This window comes from Doryrhamphus excisus, linkage group LG17 (genome assembly GCF_037039965.1).
Source record: "Doryrhamphus excisus strain RoL-2023G ecotype Guam linkage group LG17, RoL_Dexc_Guam_v1.1, whole genome shotgun sequence".
Classification (NCBI taxonomy): Eukaryota; Metazoa; Chordata; class Actinopteri; order Syngnathiformes; family Syngnathidae; genus Doryrhamphus; species Doryrhamphus excisus.
The window spans coordinates 17,960,964-17,981,613 of NC_136373.1; the positions used below are offsets into that span (position 1 = coordinate 17,960,964).

General features: G+C 44.9%; 2 protein-coding genes across 6 annotated transcripts in view; one reads left to right on the forward strand and one right to left on the reverse strand.

The window, feature by feature from the left end:
• ciarta (circadian associated repressor of transcription a) overlaps positions 1-20,650 on the forward strand; it is a 66,832-nt gene that overhangs the window by 5,438 nt on the left and 40,744 nt on the right. For 2 of the 5 annotated variants that reach the window (XM_078798111.1, XM_078798115.1), the window contains exons 2-7: positions 4,001-4,100; positions 4,341-4,489; positions 9,563-9,666; positions 10,241-10,354; positions 11,314-11,456; positions 15,933-16,094. In XM_078798111.1, the coding sequence (XP_078654237.1) occupies positions 15,986-16,094 (109 nt within the window). In that variant the 5' untranslated portion in view covers positions 4,001-4,100; positions 4,341-4,489; positions 9,563-9,666; ... (1 more) ...; positions 11,314-11,456; positions 15,933-15,985. Of the gene's footprint in view, positions 1-2,517; positions 2,638-4,000; positions 4,101-4,340; positions 4,490-9,312; positions 9,482-9,562; positions 9,667-10,240; positions 10,355-11,313; positions 11,457-15,932; positions 16,095-20,650 lie in introns of those variants that run through there. The other 3 variants (XM_078798112.1, XM_078798113.1, XM_078798114.1) reach the window with 3 other exon arrangements.
• crabp2a (cellular retinoic acid binding protein 2, a) lies at positions 11,687-20,434 on the reverse strand. Its single transcript, XM_058083486.2, has 4 exons — positions 20,192-20,434; positions 14,223-14,401; positions 12,786-12,902; positions 11,687-12,689 (listed from the first exon to the last, which is right to left on the reverse strand). Exons 1-4 carry the CDS (start codon positions 20,271-20,273, stop codon positions 12,639-12,641), a joined length of 429 nt encoding a protein of 142 aa, XP_057939469.2. The 5' UTR covers positions 20,274-20,434; the 3' UTR covers positions 11,687-12,638.

Here is a 20,650-nt window from a genome sequence, read left to right on the forward strand (position 1 = left end):
GGAGGAGTAACACCCCCCCAGTGTGCGTCCCATCAAGCCGCAAGTGCGATCCTCTGAGAAGGTTCTCCTGGCCGTGCTCCCCCCAGCTCATTGTCTTCTCAAATGCATCACAGGAGCCTGTAGGTGCGCCCTGCCGTTAGGAGACCCTCACCTTGGGGATGAATGAGAGCATTTGTCCTGGCTGGTCCATGCTGGCAGTGCAACATCTCTCTCTCTCCTCCTCCTCTTATTTGCATTGCTTTCGTCACTTGCGGCTTTCTTAAGTATATGTGTGCAAAAGTACCATGGCGAATGACTGGAAATGCACAGAATAAGGATTTTTTTTTAAATGTCAATCCTGAATCGTCTACAAAGTCCAGTACTAGTCAAACACACGTATTCATTTTATTTAACGGTATCTATATTTATATATCTATCGATCTACAGTAGCTAGCAAGCGGGCTATCTAGGATTATTTTTTAATGGGACAACAGTGACCTCTGCTGGACATAAATGGTATTGTCGTGTATACTGTATACCAGCACAGTTGATTCAATTGGATGGAAATGATATTCAAGTGTTGACTTTCTGCCACGAATATATTTTTAATGAATGTCTGGAGATTCGGTGTAGCAGGGCTAGGCAAGCTGCGGCCCGCAGGCCATCTCAGGCCCGCCGAGCATCTTAATCTGGCCCACAATTGTTTACCATCAAAGCTGTATTCAGCTTTATGACTTGTTAGTGCTATTGTAGCACGCTTGACTCATACAGGAAGTAGTCCGATGGAATTTGTGGCTTGTACAAAAAGGCAATCTAAACCCGTGTGACGCGTTACGTAATATTTACTGCACCATGTGGGCGTACAAATACATATCTATGTACAATACCCATGCCAAAATGACACCCATGTATCCTGCCGCAAGGCATGCTGGGTAGTTTTTGGTACTCTCTTTGGTGCTTGATTGCAAAATATGTTGAGGATGTCATCAGGGAAGTAAACAAGAGTGATGTTGACATAGTCGTCTAAGCTAATGTTTTATTGTTTTATTGTTCATAGCTCAAGTTGGACTACCCAGCATGCCTTGCGTCACTTGCAAATATGAGTTTAGCTTACGTGTTATGTGTTTATAATACTGCTTCCATGATGGACACATGTTCTTCAGCTGAGTCTAATCTGACCTCTTCTCCACAATCAGAGTTTCTCCAGAAAGTCCATGGATGTTCTCAAGGTTCTTTTGTCCAGAATCCATGTTTGATGTTTTGCAGGCTAAAATGTATGACAATGATTGATGCTAAATGGACGTGTTTAAGTCAATGAGAGTTAGTCATTACGTGGCTTGACCTCCAAATCAATAACTCATCACGGTCTTGGACCACGGAATGGTCTTGTTTGCTGTGGTAACCGCCCAGGGTTGCCGCTGAACTCACCAGTTCTGCTGGCAACACGGGGGCGGGAACGGAACCCAAAGAGGAACACAATACGTCGCTATCTGCTCTTTAGGCCAATGAGAGTTATAACACATCTGGAAAAAACTTTATTGATGGTGCGGAGGTGTCAGGATGACGTAACTCTTCTGGTGGGATACACTGGCTCTTACTTCCTGGTGCACTTTGGACTGATATGGCATTCGTTTGACCTATGACCTATGACATTATCTGAATGGGTGGTGACAAAAATAGTGGTGTGCCAGATTGTTACACTCAAATGTTTCAGATCATCCAATGAATGTAAATATTAGTCAATGACAACACAACTGAAATAGCCATTTCTAAAGCTTTGGGACTCCAGCCAAACACAGTAAGAGCCATTATCTACAAAGAGCAAAAACATGTAACAGTGGCGAACCATCTCAGGAGTTGCCAACCAAAATGACCCAAAGAGCTTTGAAACTGGTTGGACTTTTTGTAAAAGAATAGTAAAATACGGTGGTGGTAGTGTAATGGTCTGGAGCCTGGACCTGGAATCACCTAGCTGTGATGAATGATAGCATGAATTGTGCTGAAGGAGAAAGTTGGTGACCTCAGGCTGAAAGCAAACTTGGCTTCTGCAGCAGGACCATAATCCAAAACACACCAGCAGGTCCACCAAACCACATGAAGACTTTGTAGCGGCCTGGTCCAAGTCCTGACCTGACTCCTATCGAGACGCTGCGGCATGGCCTTAAAAAGCCTCCAATGTGGCTGAATGACGCTTGATGATTGGACTTCCATCATTTCATTTGGTTCACGTCCGCTTGGGTTAGAAACCTTCTGGAAGACATTTAGGACGCTAACCACTCTTCCACCGTATTTTAAAAGAAAGTCATGAAACTCTTATAAAATAGTGAGTCATGGTTGCTAAACTGACATCGCTGTGGTTTCTACTGCACACAATCCGGAGTTCATGTGGGGGACTTTGGTGCAGTTGTCATTTTGACCACAAGATGGCGCCATTGTCATTGAAGCCGGGTGACGCTGCAAGTGCTGCCGCTGAGGTTTTTTTTTCTTTTTTTTTTTTTTGGTTTAGCAAAGTGTTTTGAAGGTCCTTTCCCCGTCCAGGTTTGCCAGTGCAGGCTTCATCATGTGAAATGGGTTTGGAAGGCGATAATGGAAGGAGAAGGATGATTATTGCCCACGTGACCCCAGCCTTTATTGCTTCATTGACATTAACTGTCCTTGGTATTATTGCCGTCCATCTTCTGCCTGCTGGAGCTTTCCCGCTTTTCATCGCGCTTTCCAGTCACCTACGTTATTCTGTTTTATAGTTTCCTTCAGATGACTGTCACTGCACAGGCATGCTAACTGGCATGCTAATTGGCAAGCTACCTGGCATGCTAACAGGCATTGCTTACTGGCATGCTAACAGGCATTGCTTACTGGCATGCTAACAGGCATGCTAACTGGCAAGCTACCTGGCATGTTAACTGGCATGCTAACAGGCATGGCTTACTGGCATGCTAACAAGCATGCTAACTGGCAAGCTACCTGGCATGTTAACTGGCATGCTAACAGGCATGGCTTACTGGCATGCTAACAGGCATGCTAACTGGCAAGCTACCTGGCATGCTAACTGGCATGCTGATAGGTACGCTAACAGGCATTGCTTACTGGCATGTTAACAGGCATGCTACTTGGCATGCTAACAGGCATTGCGTACTGGTATGCTAACAGGCATTGCTTACTGGCATGCTAACTGACATGCTAACAGGCATTGCTTATTGGCATGCTAACAGGCATGCTACCTGGCATGTTAACTGGCATGCTAACAGGCATGGCTTACTGGCATGCTAACAGGCATGCTAACTGGCAAGCTACCTGGCATGCTAACTGGCATGCTGATAGGTACGCTAACAGGCATTGCTTACTGGCATGCTAACAGGCATTGCGTACTGGTATGCTAACAGGCATTGCTTACTGGCATGCTAACAGGCATTGCTTACTGGCATGCTAACTGACATGCTAACAGGCATTGCTTATTGGCATGCTAACAGGCATGCTACTTGGCATGCTAACAGGCATGCTAACAGGCATTGCTTATTGGCATGCTAACAGGCATGCTAGCTGGCATTGCTAATGTCATACACATCATACTTTATGATATACTACTAATTAATCAAACTAACTCTCAATTTCCGATATCAATATATCTCGATATCGATACCGATACGTGCAACATGACATGTCTGTGGGGGGAATGACCAAATACAATATGTGTTGTATGCAGCAGTTTTATGTATTGTATGTGTTTTTTGTATGGACATACTTGCAACATACACAACACATCGACAGAAAGCTAACGTACTGTAGCATACGGTACCCAGCATGCCTTGCGGTAGGAATATATGGGTGTTATGTGTCTACGTATATTTGTACGCTGGAGTAGTTTGCTTACATGGTGTGTTGACGTGTCGTGTTGGCCGAGCTACAGATTGCATCTGACTATTTCCTGTGCCACAGAGCAGACATTTTGTCCAGAAGCTTTGATGGAATTGAACCTCTCCTTGCTCTCAACAACTTATTTTGTGTCTTGTCTGTTTTGCAGCCAGCAGGAAGCTTCCCCTGGCCCTCGCTAAAGCAGCAGGCGAGCATATCACACCTGCGTGTCAGATACTCGCCGTGTGGACCCGTAACACGGCCGTCAGGTGGGTGACAGACGAGTGTTAGCAGACGTGGCTCCTGCCGGGTTTCACCGTGTTGCCTTCGTGCGGGATGGCGTTCCCGCTGGTGCCGACGCCAAGGAAAATAAAGCACACATCGCTAGCATGCCGGTGGACAGCACAAGCCCTTCATTCTCTTCCCGTATTTACCATCCTCGGCTTTTCTGTTCATGCTTTTATTTTACGAGCGTGTTCCTCCACCTGTGCCCCCCCCTACCCCCCCAGATCCAAGTCCTCTGCAACCAATCCAACAACACCACACATCGCACCTCAGCTGTGCTTTGGCCCGGACATCATCTGGAATGAGTCAGATGTGGGAATCAAACACAGGCTCCAAAGGAGAGGCTGCTGCTATACTTCCCACGATGATGCCGGTATTGTCCGACTCTCGATTTCCGATATCAGCCGATACCGATATGTGTCACATGACATATCTCCTGTGGCGTAGTGAACACATGTTTTTGCTTTTCATAATCGGGAAAATATCCAATACCGATATCAACCAATAAAATATAAAAAAATAAAAAATATAACTATAATAAAAATAATATAATATTATAAATATATAATATAATAATAAAATAAAAATATAACTAAAAAAATGTATATAAATATAACATTTTTTATGCTGATTTTGAGCCAATAATAATCCTTAGAATAAATTCATAATATTACGAAAACCAAATTTCCAAAGATTTCTTGAAGAATAAAGTTCTAAAATAAAAGTTAAAAAAACCCCAGCAATAATTGGGTGGCCGAGTGGTTAGCATGCAGACCACACAGAAAGGAGACCCAAGTTCAATTCCGCCCTCGGGTATCTTGTTCTCCCTGCTGAGTTTTTCCTGCTTTATTGTGCACTAGCTAACAAGCTAAATGTCTACTGGCTTCTCCATTGTGTTGTCGTTATGTTGTCATGATGTCAGCGTCCAAAATCCCGATATGTAAACTCCCAAGCTGCGCCTGTAATACTATCTCCCGCCCCCGAGGCCCTTGTCTCTCCACAGTCCGTGTCGGAGTCTGTAATTAGATTTACCATCCTTACATTCTTTCCCCGGCTACAAAGACCTACTTGAAGACGGGGACACTGTTAGACCATTGTCTTCCACCAGGACCAGGACGATCAGGAGGGTGATAGCGGGGTGCTGATACCGCTTGCTGTCCTTTCAGTTGCACTTTTATTTGATGACGTGTGCGAGTCGATGATTCACCGTCTAAGGAAGTCGAAAAAAACTCGAAAAAAATCTCATGTCTCCTTCGGTCGCTGACTCAAATCCTCCATGTCTTCCTCTCTCATTTCTTCTTTCAAGCTTTTCCTTCCACACATGGAATATTTCAACCATGTCGCTTCGGACGTCCGGGATCAACATGAACTTTTTTTGTTGTCTCAAATCTTTGGCCTGTCTTTCATTCTGATAATAATCATAATCACCAAATTAAAGTCAAAGTTATTACATAAAAGTCATAATTATGGCATAAAAAGTCAAACTTATGAGATAAAAAGTCATAATTCATAGATAAAAAGTCAAAAGATCCAGGTTTGTTCTCCTGACTGATGCAGGTTTGTTCTCCTGACTGATGCAGGTTTGTTCTCCTGGCTGATGCAGGTTTGTTCTCCTGACTGATGCAGGTTTGTTCTCCTGACTGATGCAGGTTTGTTCTCCTGGCTGATGCAGGTTTGTTCTCCTGACTGATGCAGGTTTGTTCTCCTGGCTGATGCAGGTTTGTTCTCCTGACTGATGCAGGTTTGTTCTCCTGACTGATGCAGGTTTGTTCTCCTGACTGATGCTGGTCAGTTCTCCTGACTGATGCTGGTCAGTTCTCCTGACTGATGCTGGTCAGTTCTGCTGATTGATGCAGGTTTGTTCTCCTGACTGATGCAGGTTTGTTCTCCTGACTGATGCAGGTTTGTTCTCCTGACTGATGCAGGTTTGTTCTTCTGACTGATGCAGGTTTGTTCTCTTGGCTGATGCAGGTTTGTTCTCCTGACGATGCAGGTGTGTTCTCCTAACTGATGCAGGTTTGTTCTCCTGACTGATGCTGGTCATTTCTCCTGACTGATGCAGGTTTGTTCTCCTGACTGATGCAGGTTTGTTCTCCTGACTGATGCAGGTTTGTTCTCCTGACTGATGCAGGTTTGTTCTCCTGACTGATGCAGATTTGTTCTCCTGACTGATGCAGATTTGTTCTCCTGACTGATGCTGGTCAGTTCTCCCGACTGATGCAGGTTTGTTCTCCTGACTGATGCAGGTTTGTTCTTCTGACTGATGCAGGTTTGTTCTCCTGGCTGATGCGGGTTTGTTCTCCTGACTGATGCTGGTCAGTTCTCCTGACTGATGCAGGTTTGTTCTGCTGAATCATGCAGGTTTGTTCTCTTGGCTGATGCAGGTTTGTTCTCCTGACGATGCAGGTGTGTTCTCCTAACTGATGCAGGTTTGTTCTCCTGACTGATGCTGGTCATTTCACCTGACTGATGCAGGTTTGTTCTCCTGACTGATGCAGATTTGTTCTCCTGACTGATGCTGGTCAGTTCTCCTGACTGATGCTGGTCAGTTCTCCCGACTGATGCTGGTCCGTTCTGCTGACTGATGCAGGTTTGTTCTCCTGAATCATTCAGGTTTGTTCTTCTGACTGATGCAGGTTTGTTCTCCTGACGATGCAGGTGTGTTTTCCTGACGATGCAGGTTTGTTCTCCTAACTGATGCAGGTTTGTTCTCCCGGCTGATGCAGGTTTCACAGGTGCTGGCTGCATAGCGTGCAAACATGAGCTATGCATATGGCTGCCATGTAGGCTTGTCCCAAACATGGATGCTGTTCCCCAAGTGAAGGTGCTAAATGACATTGACTTGTCATCACCAGTGTGCACACCACTGCCGTCTGTGAAGGCATTGAGAAGGAAAACGTCCCCCCTTCTCCCATAACATCGGCCCCCGGAGGGCCTTATTTCACCAGCCCTCCCACTTCTTTACTAGCTAGCGCAGAATGCACTTGACCTGTGCGCCAATTATTGCTTCAGCCAGACCACAAATCACCCACCTCGCCTTCCGTCACATGCGCTCAAGTATGCAGACAAGGAGACGCACTCCACCCCCCCTTGAACGTAAGTCATTCATCCATTTGCACCCTCTTGGCTATGCCCCCCCCCCCCAGGCACCCAACTAACCTTTCTCCTCAGTTAGTCACACACTAGCATTGTTGCTATCCGACAATATCCTCCTTTATTCTTTGATTCTATGGTGGAACCTTGGTTAGTGTCATGAACCCGCTCTAACCAAAACCTACTCTAACCAAATCACGTCAAATCAATGAATCCAACACTGGCATCACCGGCCCTCGATGTTCTTCGTATCGGGTCGATACCAAAAGTTGCAGTATCAGCCTCCCTTGATAGTAACACAAATGTACGTACATGCGGTTTTATTTCTGGGTTGATGGTCACCATCACCATCAATGGACATCCGTCCATTCATCCATTCATCCATTCATCCATCCATCTATCCATCCGTACATCCATCATTCATCCATCCATCTATCCATTCATCCATACACCCACCCATTCATCCATCCATCCTTTCATCCATCATCCATAATCCATTCATCCATCCATCATCCAATAATCCATTCATCCATCCAACCATCATTCATCCATTCATCCATCTATCCATACATCCATCATTCATCCATTCATCAATCTATCCATACATCCATCCATCCTTTCATCCATCTATCCATACATCCATCCAACCATTCATTCATCCATCCATACATCCATCATTCATCCATCCATTCATCTTCATCCATCCATCATTCATCCATACATTCATCCATCTATCCATCCATCCATCATTCATCCATTCATCAATCTATCCATCCATCCATCCATCCATCCATCCTTTCATCCATCTATCCATACATCCATCCAACCAGTCATTCATCCATCCATACATCCATCATTCATCCATCCTTTCATCCATTCATCCATCCAACCTTCATTCATCCATCCATCATCCAATAATCCATTCATCCATCCAACCATCATTCATCCATTCATCCATCTATCCATACATCCATCATTCATCCATTCATCAATCTATCCATACATCCATCCATCCTTTCATCCATCTATCCATACATCCATCATTCATCCATTCATCTTCATCCATCCATCATTCATCCATACATTCATCAATCTATCCATCCATCCTTTCATCCATCTATCCATACATCCATCCAACCAGTCATTCATCCATCCATACATCCATCCAACCAGTCATTCATCCATCCATACATCCATCATTCATCCATCCTTTCATCCATTCATCCATCCAACCTTCATCCATCCATTCATCATCATCCATCCATTCATCCATCCATCATCCACCCATCATTCATCCATCATCCATCCATACATCCATACATCCATCCATACATCCATCATCCATTCATACATCCATCTATCATCCATCCATCCATCCATCCAGTTATTGGGGTCTGGGTTGCGGGGGCAGCAAACAAAGCGTTCCCAGGCCAGCATCCCTCCAGTTGAGTCCCCCCAGCTGGGCATGCCCAGAACACGTCCCCAAGGAGGCCATGTCCTGGTCTTGGATAAGGCCAATAGGGTCCCTAGCGTGTATATACGTTGCCAGTATGTGATGTTGTATGCATCATATGCTAGGGTTGCCATTGTGTGTTTTCTTGGTTTTGCTTGGTTTTACGGGGGTCCAGCACAGTCCAGACGGGTGTTTTTTTTTAGGGGGGAGAGGGGGTGGGTGGGGGACAGCTGCCTTTTACTGCCCCAGGGGGTAATAAACAGAGAGGGAGGGGTAGTTATTTATCCCTTTTATTAGGGCAGGAGGCAGAGGAGGGGGCTTTATTGGGGTCACACTGTAACTACACACAGCTGGAGGCAACAAGGAGGAATCAGGGAGATGCCTTGGAGGAGGAAGCATCACTAAATTCCCAAAACACCTCCTCCATCCCCCGTCTACCTACATGAAGGCCGGCAAAAGATCTGAGAGGCATCCATTATTCTTCCCAGCCCGTTTTCCCTCTTCCAGGTCCCTTAACGACCTTCTCCTTGTTAAGCACATCTGCTGTCAATCAGCTGTACTTTGTAATCCAACTGGTATTTCCTGCCCTTGGAGACACCCCCCCACTCACCCACCCCCCCTCGCCGACCTTGACTCACTGACCACTTGACCAACTAAAGGCTCCCAAAGCTTCTATTTGCACATTCTGACTATCATTTAGTAAAACATCTCCACTTCGCCGGCTGCCGTTTGACGCCCCTGCACAACCTGAAGCTCCATTGTAGGATTAAAGGATCATGATGGCGCCCCCCTCCACTTTAACGAATCTGCTGCAAAAAGGCTTGTCAAAGATCCTCTCTGTGACTGAAACAATGCCAACCAAAGATCATCTATATGACGGGACTTTCCTGCTGTTTTTAGGAATTTGCTGCACAACGGAATATTGTGTACCGCTCCTCTTGCCGAAGTCAGCTGGGATAGACTCCAGCATACCCGTCTGATGTCGTACGCCAGTGGGATGAAAAGTAAGCGTTGCTAAGCAACCTGCCAATCAAGACTCCAGGAAGTTGCCAAGTGCTTGTTAGCTTGTTGGCACACATTTGCTGTGTTTTTATTACAGGCTCCTCGTCAATGGGCAGGATCTTGTTAGCTAATTGGCTTTGGAGTTCCCGCTAAGTACGACTAGACCATCTGGGCATGCTTGGTGGGGGACTTAAGGGGGGAGGGACGTGTCACACATTGTTAGACTACTAAACTGCTATTTCCACTCTGCAGACCTTCAATGAAGGCAATTTTTGTTTCTTGAAAATGCTTCTTCAGTTTAAGATGTTGAATGTAGAATCCTATTTATGTGTCTCCAGTAGGTGGGGGCCCAGAAGGGTGGTTGTTTTGGGTGGGAGTGGGTAACTACCTCTTGTTATGCTGGAGGCTTGTTTGCATTCCTGGTAGCAAAATAGCTCATTAGTGGCTCCTCTTCACCTGGAATGAGACAATCTTTGGGGGAGATGTGAGTCCGGTTGCCTCCATGATTACCATTATTATGATTACCATGACCTGGATTACAGAGAATCTACATACATTTTCTGTTTCCACTCGTAGGAGATGCCATGGTGGGAAAAAAAAGCATACCACTTCCACACGAGATAGGAGGAGAACATTGTTTTCACTCTTATCATGCCGGACCTGGCATGGCTGACTTCACACAGTGTTAAGGTAATGCCATGTAAGCTAAAGTCTCAATGTTTTGTGTCATTGCTGCTCCCTAGTGAGCAGAATAGTCTATACTCTTTATTTCAATGTGTTTTTATTAATAATAGACCAACAGTTACAAACCAAATTCAAACACATTTTTGGGTGCTTCTCAGGCCCCTGATGTGTGTGTGTGAGTTTTTTTGTGTGTTTTCTGACCAGAAAAGTGCATTAGCAGCAAGTTGGGAAAAAAAAACAGAAAAAAACGACATACGTTTTTTGTCAAAAATCACCAAATTCAAACACTTTTGAATACGCCGTTTTATGCCATTTTTGGGGTGCTTGTGGGGCCCCTGTTGAGTGTGTGTGTGAGGTTTCCCATGTTTTTTTGACCAGAAAGTGCATTAGAAGCAAGTTGAAAAAAAAAGAAAAAAAAGAAAAAAACGACATACTAACCCTTACATTTTTTGTCAAAAATTGACGCCCTAAAATTTTGGCATTTTATGCCATTTTTGGGTGCTTGTGGGGCCCCTGTTGAGTGTGTGTGAGGTTTCCCATGTTTTTTTGACCAGAAAGTGCATTAGAAGCAAGTTGAAAAAAAAAGAAAAAAAACGACATACTAACCCTTACGTTTTTTGTCAAAAATTGACGCCCTAAAATTTTGGCATTTTATGCCATTTTTGGGTGCTTCTCAGGCCCCTAATGCATGTGTGTGTGAGGTTTCCTGTGTTTTTTTTACCAGTAAAGTGCATTAGCAGCAAGTTGAAAAAAACTGAAAAAATCTTGTATTATTTTTATGAATTTATATGATAATTTATTATGATTTATATTGGGAGGGACGAGTGTACAGTCATGAAAAACACCAGCATAGGTGCGGATGTTTTGACCGTGATTGTACGCCACGTGGACCAGTGTAGTCTAATGCTGCTCAATTCAATAGAAACAATTAAAATCAGGATATTTTCCATTTTCTAAAAAAACAGGTGATGCCCTGGGAAAACAGGACGTATTCTTCCTCTTCCAGCCTTGCGGTGCTCCAAATGAATCCCAGCAAATGTTGCGTGTGATGTAACTCCCTGGCACAGCCTTCATTCCTGTTTCCCACAGAGAAGCGCCGGATGAGCAGGTCGGTACGAAATGTGTGAGGAGAAAGTGAAAAAGGTGTTGTGGAAATATTTGCCTTCTTGGAATGACTTTGAGGGAATGTGGCAAAGAGATGATTGACAGAGTGCAAAAGGAGGGCACGGCCAAGTTATTCTAGTTGCAGACAGCTGACCACAGCCCAAAATAAAGATGGAGTGGGCTAATATACGGACGCTTATTCTACTCTCAACACCCAAACGTCTTTAATGACGAAGCCGACTTCAAAGTCAAAGTTGCTTTAGTTTATTGTTTTCCATAGAAAAGGTTGCTTGGCATCATCACGTCAGATGAGGAGACACCACTTCCACACCGTGCCGGTCCTCCAGTGTCGTAATAAATATCAAATGAAAAAAGTCACACACACATACACACACATACATACACACACACACAGCCAATCAGGTCATACAAGGCCCGGTACATAGTTCAAGGAAAACTGCACTTTTTTGGGGGAATGTTGCTCACCGTCCATTCCATCATTTGTTCGATTCTCCGCTTGTGTGGCGTTTGCATGTACTCACACCCCCCCACCCCACCCCCATTCCAAAAACATGTAAGCTTCATTGACCACTCCCAATCGTCCATATTGTTCAACTTGAATGTCCAGGGTGCGCCCCGCCTCTCCCCCAAAGTCAGCTGGGATAGGCTCCAGGCTCCATAGATGGTCTAGAATGGCCGCTATTGAAGGAGTTGTCTTCTGACAAATAGCTGATTGATTGAGTCATCATCATAATAATAATAATAATAATAATAATAATAAAACGCTAATATTAAAGGCTTTAATATGCACATCATACATTTACATGATATTTAAATGTAGCATTGCTGGCACTTTGTGGAGTTTTAGTATCAATCAAGTTTTAGTAGGTGGAATTCCCATGAGTGTATTCTTAGCTGCCTGTTTTTAGCTGTTTTAATATCTTTAGAACGCACACAGGTTGTGGCTCATGGGCAACATCCCCCCCAAAAGTGCAGTTTTTCCTTTAAATTTGATCCAGAAAAATATTGAAAGAGCGCACGGATAAAAGGCTAAGATAAAAAAAAGCACTTGGGATACGATCATAATAATGACACGGAGCGTGGGAATAAAAGCGGACTACAGGCGGATATCTCCTGGTGTTGTCTTGGACGTCAAACTGGAAGCCAAAGTGAGAAGTGCTGGAGTTCATTGGCGCTCGTAGACTCTGGTGCAGACCACGGCGTCTGCTCCCATGGTCTGAAAGAAGAAACGAGAAGGAAAGTTTGATGTGGACGCTGAAACAAAAAAAACACGAAATAGAAAAAGTGTTTTTTTTTCCGTTTTTCTTCCTACCAGGATCAGCTTGCCGTCATTGGTTATCTCCCGGGTCCAGGAGGTTTTAGGCCCCTCCCCTTTCTGCAGGGTCTGCTCGCAGCTGATTTTGCTGTCTGTCTCCCAACGTGGAAAACTCTGGAAAAACATAAAATGTATTGATAAGGCGCTTGGCCACTCGTTGATCAGAAATCACATTAGTGGCGCCCCCTATGGAAGACTCGTTTTGCTTTGTGGCGGCCATGTTTTCTTGAAATATGACACACTTGTCTTTGTGGAGATTTGGTGCCACGCCCTAAAGTTTCAGTAGGTGTTTTTTATTGGGGGGGGGGATTTTAGTCCAATTTTAGTCCACGTTTTCACCGCGTTCAGGAGTCAGAAACTTAGTACTTTCAAGGAATCGGTACATGTGAAAAACTTAGGACACCCAAGCATGACTAAAATGTAATTCTACGATGGAGTATGAGGGCCACATGGGGGGGGGGGGTCGGATCTTGCAAATAAAGTTAAAGTTGTAAATTTACAAGAATAACATCTGAGATGACAAGTAAAAAAACTCTGAAAATGAAAGTTTTCCTATTCATAAAGTATAAAGTGAATTATTATGAAAGTATTATAAAGTATTAAATATTGTATCCAAGCAAAAATAGAGCGTAGCTCCTCAGGAAGGAAGGAAACGTTCCTCTCGCTTCACTTAAGCTTTTATTGATAACGTGGCAGCCAAACAGAGCAGTTAGCATTTAAATTAGCATGTTAGCCTTGTCTAGTAGCTCCTTTTCATAGCTGTTTCAGGCAAATGATACAAGTTTTTCCTCATAAATACTCCATCCTGACAGGCATTGCCTCAGGCAGCTATGAAAAACCTTTGACTTTGGACAAAAGTTAATATTGTAACTTTTATTTTACATTTTCAACTTTATTCTGAAAATCTGATTTTTTTTTTTCAGTGTGGCTCCTTTATCGTGTACGTGCAACTTTGGCCAAAGAAATAAGAAGAATGGGTGATAATAATTAATAAATATAATCATAATAAATAGAGATGACACTGGACTCCATCCTTCAAGATGGTGGACCAGGGTCTGACGAGGTGGGGGACATGAAGGAGCCGTCTTGAGTATGAGTCAGTCGGAGAGGCCGAACAAGGAGGGTGCTGTTAGCTGATAAGTCGGGATGCGCTCATTGTTCCTTGGAGACAAACAAACAGCCGATGGGAAAGTTGGAAACGCAAAGGGGGGAATTGTTGCGGGACGGAGGGAAAGAATGGGGGAACTGGCAAGTTGAAAGGGTTCGTAAAGAGTCCATGAAGGCGTGCTAGGCCTTCGGAGACCGAGGGAGGGGCGGCGGTGTGCTATCAGTCCAAATAGGACCAACGGCCAAGTCAAACAGGTTGACGTAACGGACAGCTCCGTGTCCGACACGCCCGTCGTCCAATGTTCTCATGTCGGAGAGTTGTCTTACCGTGCAGGGACGTCCATCCACTGTGGATTCGTTGAATTCCTGTCCCACGGTGAAAGTGATGTGGGTGGTCCGGACGGTGGTGGACGTCTTAATGGACAGCGTCTCTCCGTCCTGTGTGATCTCCACCAGCGGTTTGGAGGCCGCCTTCACTGCTATCTTACGTAGCATCACGTTGACGCCTGAAAAACACAGCATACCAACAACATATAATAATAATAATAATAACTAGAAAATTCCCGCAGAAATTTTGATGGGCTTGCCACCTGTGCTGTGAACCTCGGGCCCGGTGCGCCAACGGCTACCGTGCTAGCACCTAGCAAGACAGCCTCAAGTACCGAAAAGGTTGATGCAGTCCCATAGTGTCCCCACATCATGCCATGTGTCTATTTGCCTTTAGAAATAAGTAAATTAGCTAAAATGCGAACATGCTAACAGTCATCATGCTAGCACCTAGCAAGAGGGCCTCAAGTTTAGAAAGTGCCAATGTTGTCCTTAACCTTCCTACATCATGCCATGTGTGTATTTGCCTTTAGACATGAGTAAATTAGCTAAAATGCTAACATGCTAACAGTCATCATGCTAGCACCTAGCAAGAGGGCCTCAAGTTTAGAAAGTGCCAAGGTTGTCCTTAACTTTCCTACATCATGCCACGTGTGTATTTGCCTTTAGACATGAGTAAATTAGCTAACATGCTAACAGTCATCATGCTAGCACCTAGCAAGAGGGCCTCAAGTTTAGAATGTGCCAAGGTTGTCCTTAACCTTCCTACATCATGCCATGTGTGTATTTGCCTTTAGACATGAGTAAATTAGCTAAAATGCTAACATGCTAACAGTCATCATGCTAGCACCTAGCAAGAGGGCCTCAAGTTTAGAAAGTGCCAAGGTTGTCCTATAACCTTCCTACATCTTGCCACGTGTCTATTTGCCTTTAGACATGAGTAAATTAGCTAACATGCTAACAGTCATCATGCTAGCACCTAGCAAGAGGGCCTCAAGTTTAGAAAGTGCCAAGGTTGTCCTTAACCTTCCTACATCATGCCATGTGTGTATTTGCCTTTAGACATGAGTAAATTAGCTAAAATGCTAACATGCTAACAGTCATCATGCTAGCACCTAGCAAGAGGGCCTCAAGTTTAGAAAGTGCCAAGGTTGTCCTTAACCTTCCTACATCATGCCATGTGTCTATTTGCCTTTTAGAAATGAGTAAATGAGCTAAAATGCTAACATGCTAGCAATTAGCATTTAGCTTAGAGTTGAGAAGTTTATCTCAAAAATGAGCCGTTAATCACGTTTCTACGTGGCCGTATGGCTGAGCTACAAGGCTGTGAAAAGTCTGCAAATTCTCGTTTTCCCTGGAATGTGGCTGTTCTAAAAATAGAACAAGTGTATCTAATCTAGTGGCCCATTTTTGAACGTTTTGGTGATAGCGTCGCCATGGTTACACAAAACGTTCCAAAAAAATAAATACCGCTGTAGTCCTGAGCGTCAGGATTCCGGCGGAGTAACGTGTGTGGGGGTCCTTCTTGCGGTTTTGGCCGCATTACGCGCACAAAAATGGGAAGATTAAGATATAATAATAGCTAAACATCACAAGGAATAACAATATGGGCATATGGGCAATATGGGCATTTTTGTGTCATAAGAATGTTCATGACGTTGTTTTATTGTTATGATCAACTAACCACAATCACTTCCTGTGATTTCATAGTGTCCATGAACGCAGCAGCACCTTGTGCCCGAGGAGATACGTGATGTCCCTGAATGCACCATTTCTACAAAGAGCTAGTTCAGCACCGCTGGCACTCTTTGCTAGTTTGGGGCCTGCTTCCCACGTGGACCAGGAAGTGTCCAGCCTCGGTGACTCGGCAAGGTAGGATTGGTGATTATTCCGTGGAGCGACTGTCTTTTTGCTGTTGCTGATTTAATCTGGGATGAGAGCGGAATGGAAGCTAGTTTGTCGGATGTGTTGGATGTTCGCTTCTCAGCCATGTGCTTGGAATTGTTTGCTAACTGGGCTCAGCGGCTAGCGTGTTGATGGCGTTGTGTACTGTGTGTATTTATTTGTACCATGCTTTACTTTGCATTGCTTGGGATTGATTGCACGTGTTGCTATTGTTTGGACAAACGCTTATTGTTAAAATAGCCTGGAGAATAAAGATGATGACATGATTCCTGACTGGAATCTTTCCATGGTATTCCAACTCTGAGATCATGTGGATGAAAAAAAAACCATGACAGGAAGGAGGAAGTTAGAGCGTGGAGGAGTGTAGCATGCAGATGCAGTTCCAAATATGAAAATGTAAAATATATTTGTAAAGAAATTATTTTGATGTAAATGTAAAAGCCCTTTTTGTGTTTCTGTTGGAACATCTTGAAGCCAGCATCCACCCCTGATCCAGTATCACCAAGACCAGGTCCATTAGGTTTATCCAGCATGTGCCTCCTGAAATCTCACATAGTCATCCCTCATTTATCACTGTTAATTTGTTAGCAAACTAGCATTCAATGTTAATAAATGTAATATTTTCATAGTTGGAGCATAGGAAACCTGTGTTATAACTTTCTGAATACAATCTTTACCATTATTAGAGTCCTGTCGACATGAAATAACACCCCTATAGTCACCTTTACACTCTTATTATGGCTCAACTGTAATGCGTGAGGCTACAGGATCACTGACAGAGACAGGAGATAACCAGTTAGCCTACTTGAAGGGTTTAAGATTACCACTTCCACAGTGCATGGGAGTACAAGTTATTTTCACGCCATGGCTGACTCCATGCTGGTGTCATGTCTCAGGAGTGGAACATTACTGACATCTAGTGGCCGGAATACTCGATACACTATACCTTTGTCTTGCAATATTTGATCATTTGTTAATTGATTAATTAATTAATTAATTTTTTAATGTGATGAATGGGAATGATATTGTTAGAAAGGACTGTACGTTAATTATGATTATTTACCGGAAAACTGGATAGTGACGGGCGCCGTTACTAACATTGTTACTCCATACACTAAAATGTGTATGCAGTGACTTCCTGTTCAGTGCAAAGTAAGCTTAAAAATAAAAGCATGGCAGTATTAACCTGGACCGAGACGTACAACCAACAAATCTTTTGTAGTATTACTACAGTACCATCGCCAGCGGGTATGCGGACGTTCAGCGTGATGATCTCTTTTTTTCCCGTCCTTCCCTGGAGTCATCTCGATGTGGAAATTCCAGTTCAAACAAAGGCCGATAGTCACAAAGTAAGCACAACTTGCTTGTACACGTGGGAAGGAATATTCCCGTTCTTCTAAACTAGCGCTGACTTCCGTGGATCGGCAAGAAGGATTTTAGTCATGTTGAGCGAGATAAACAAAACCATGCATGGAACCTTCTGGCATGACCACGGCCATTAATGATAATACAGGAAACAATGAGGTCATATGACCAAGTGTGGCCAGCACATCTGCTCCGGAGACTTCATCATATTTACACACACACACACACACACACACACACACACACTAGTGCGGTCCCACCCGTATTATTCCCTTCATAGGTATTTTTCTTTATCTCCAAGTACATAAAAGGGAGTTAAACGTGGACCTAATGAGAGAAATGATGACGTCTGCCAGCATGGAGGGGTTGCGTGGTTGAAAACCTCCAAGTGTGTGCACGTGGCCCTGTGTGTGTTCCAGTCGGGTTTCCCACATTCCCACCTGTCAACAGGAATAAATATACACACACCAAGAAACAACTTGGGGGGGGGCTCACTTCACTTTGGATGTATCTTTCAATTAGCAGTCCCACGCAGACATCCCTGCATAAGTGTCCTTGTAGTAGTGGTTCTCAACTGGTGGGTCGGGACCCAAAAGTGGGTCACGGATCCATTCCCAGGTGGGTCGCAAACAGCGAGTAAAAAATTTATTGCATTGCTGAAATGACGTCAGCCTCCCTCTGGGATTTGGGCTCTGGGTTCTCTGGCTACCTCTCTGGTGGACAGAGGAGGCAACATTGCTGTGCCGTCCACCATTTTCTGTGCTCATCCAATGAAATGGTTTTCTCAAACGCAATCCTTCTAATGTTTGTACTCGTATTGGTACATGTTTGTTTGAAACCATGAGTTAGACTGTTCAATGTTTCCAATGGGCTCATTTTCATAGACTAAAATAAGTGGGTCACGACGAAATGAGTATTAGAAGATGTGGGTCCCAGGTTGAGAACCATCATAAATGTATGTCGGTTCATTGCTAGCTAGCTTAGTGCATCCAGTCACCTTGTTATAATTAATGTACCTTGTTATAAAGGGCCCAATGGTGCATTGTGGTCCAAAAACCAGCCTTGAAGTGCTTTTAGGAAGACCGACTGGGAACACGCTGTTGTGTGGGTGTGACTGTAGCTTTAATGCTAATGAGCTGCGTTTTTGTCTCCGCCTTTTGACATGTATGCTGTAGCTCCGCAGGATATGATGTACAACAACATAACAGGAAGGATGCTAAGTAGGGTCGGCTTGTCGTACCTTCCCCTGAGCCCACTCGTAAACAAAGCCACAGAGCTCACAACAATCCGCCTGAAACAATCCGGCGTTTGAGATGTCTTTGGCGTCACACCGGCTGCTCGGGGCGTGTGTCCGAATACAGCGCACCTTGCTGGGCCACTCTGTTTCTCCAGCCAGTGGTGATGTGGTGGGAGTGATGGTGTGATATTGGATGAGAATAAATCAACAGCTACTTTTGGTCACATTTTGGACCTTCTTATCTTCAGGTGTGCACAAAGTTAGCGGCGTCATGTCGGTCTTGAGGTTATCCCTTCATGGCGTCACATTGAAAAGACGATTTAGGATAATCGGAAATCGTCCAGAGCCGTAAAAAATATATTTGTTGCTCCCAAGCGTGATGTTCCTTTCCGGAAAATGTGTGTTTATTTCCAGCAGCAAGCTGAGCTGTAGACATGGACTGACCCCCCCGACACCCCCCCACCCCAACTCGCTGGTTCCATTCGGGAGCCACCGAGGCTACCAACAGAGACTTCTCAAGTAACGGCTGCAGATTTTTTGCATCTCGTATTTGAGCTGACTTTTTTTGTGACGCGGCCCCCCCGAAATGCTTGAACGCACACAGATCTGAGGGGGCCAGGGTCAAAGGTCAGGGAGCAGAGGGCAGAGGAAGCATTGGGGTCAGAGGAGGAGAGAGAGAGAGGGAGTGAGTGAGGGATGGAGAGAAGCAGGATGACGGCCGGTTGGAGCGCTGACAGCTCCCATCCAGCTGTGTTGGCGTACATCAGGGGTGTCCAACGTGCGGCTCGGTAGCCACTTGTGGTCCATGTTTTTATATATGTTTTTACACGAGACGACCTAGAAAACTAGTTAGGGTGAAAAAATAGCTCCTGAATAAGGATGAGAATACGGCTGGAGGGGGGGTCATGGATTCAGTGCGCTGCTACATGGATAGCATAAGGGCTTTATATACGTTTTTCCTTTTACGACCCCTCATATATGCGATTATTGTTGATTGACATGGTGAATTTAGTGTTGTGACAGATCTCTGAAGTCTGCCCCCCCCCGGCCCCCTTTCTATGAAGGACTGGGCATGCACCATCTCTCTATGAATTATGTCCGCATTGCACACATAGAGCCCCCCCCCCCCCCCACGCTGCACCACACAAAACCTTGCAAGCAGCAGGTGTTTCTTACCCCCCCCCCTTTTTTTCCCCCGCACTGTACCAAGTCCTGTCTACGCCATCATGGCGCTGACCTGACGCACACAATCAGCAGACAGATGTGGCCGCCGTTTGTCCCTATTGTCTTTTAGCCAGCCAATAGGAAGGAGGGGAGCAAGGATGGGGGGGGGGGGGGGACGCTATTAATGCACTTTGAGTTTTGGTCGTCTGCAGAATGACAAAGAGACCCCCTGCGCCGTCCGTGCGTAAAGACGCTGATCCAAACGCACGGGAAGATGTGACCCAAAAAAAAAACTCACCCAACACTTTTAAAAGCTCCTCGAAGTTCTCCGAGCTCTTCATCTCCCAGGTGCCGGAGAAGTCCGGGATTTTGCGCTCCATGTTCGACTTGTGGTTCGGTGTAAGGGGGCTCGGATGGGAACTGTCAGGTCTTCTTCTTGTGTGGACCTCTGCTGCACCAAAGCTGTGCTGGGATTCGGACTCGGATTCGGCTCCTCCTCCTGGAATTGAACCTCCTTCCTTCGGGACTAAGTGATGTTGGCTGGCGAGCCGCGAATGAAGCACAATTGCAAAAGTGGCGGATTCTTGTTGAAGGGGTGGCCACGCCCCTTCTTAATGTGGCCACGCCCCGACTGGGCGCATGGCTCCGTGGTGCGTTAATCTAACCACGCCCCCTGCAGGCAGCATGTGGAGACTAGTGGTGGGCGGTACTGCAGATAATAATACACAGTATATATTAAATATACTAATATATTAAA

Excerpts from the sequence above, each read along its gene's own strand:
- crabp2a (XM_058083486.2), bottom strand. The coding sequence starts at position 20,273 with ATGGAGCGCAAAATCCCGGACTTCTCCGGCACCTGGGAGATGAAGAGC. Across the intron at positions 14,402-20,191 it reads GGAGCTTTTAAAAGTGTTGG|GCGTCAACGTGATGCTACGT; the intron begins GTGAGTTTTTTT and ends TGTGTTTTTCAG. Across the intron at positions 12,690-12,785 it reads ATGACGGCAAGCTGATCCTG|ACCATGGGAGCAGACGCCGT; the intron begins GTAGGAAGAAAA and ends TTCTTCTTTCAG.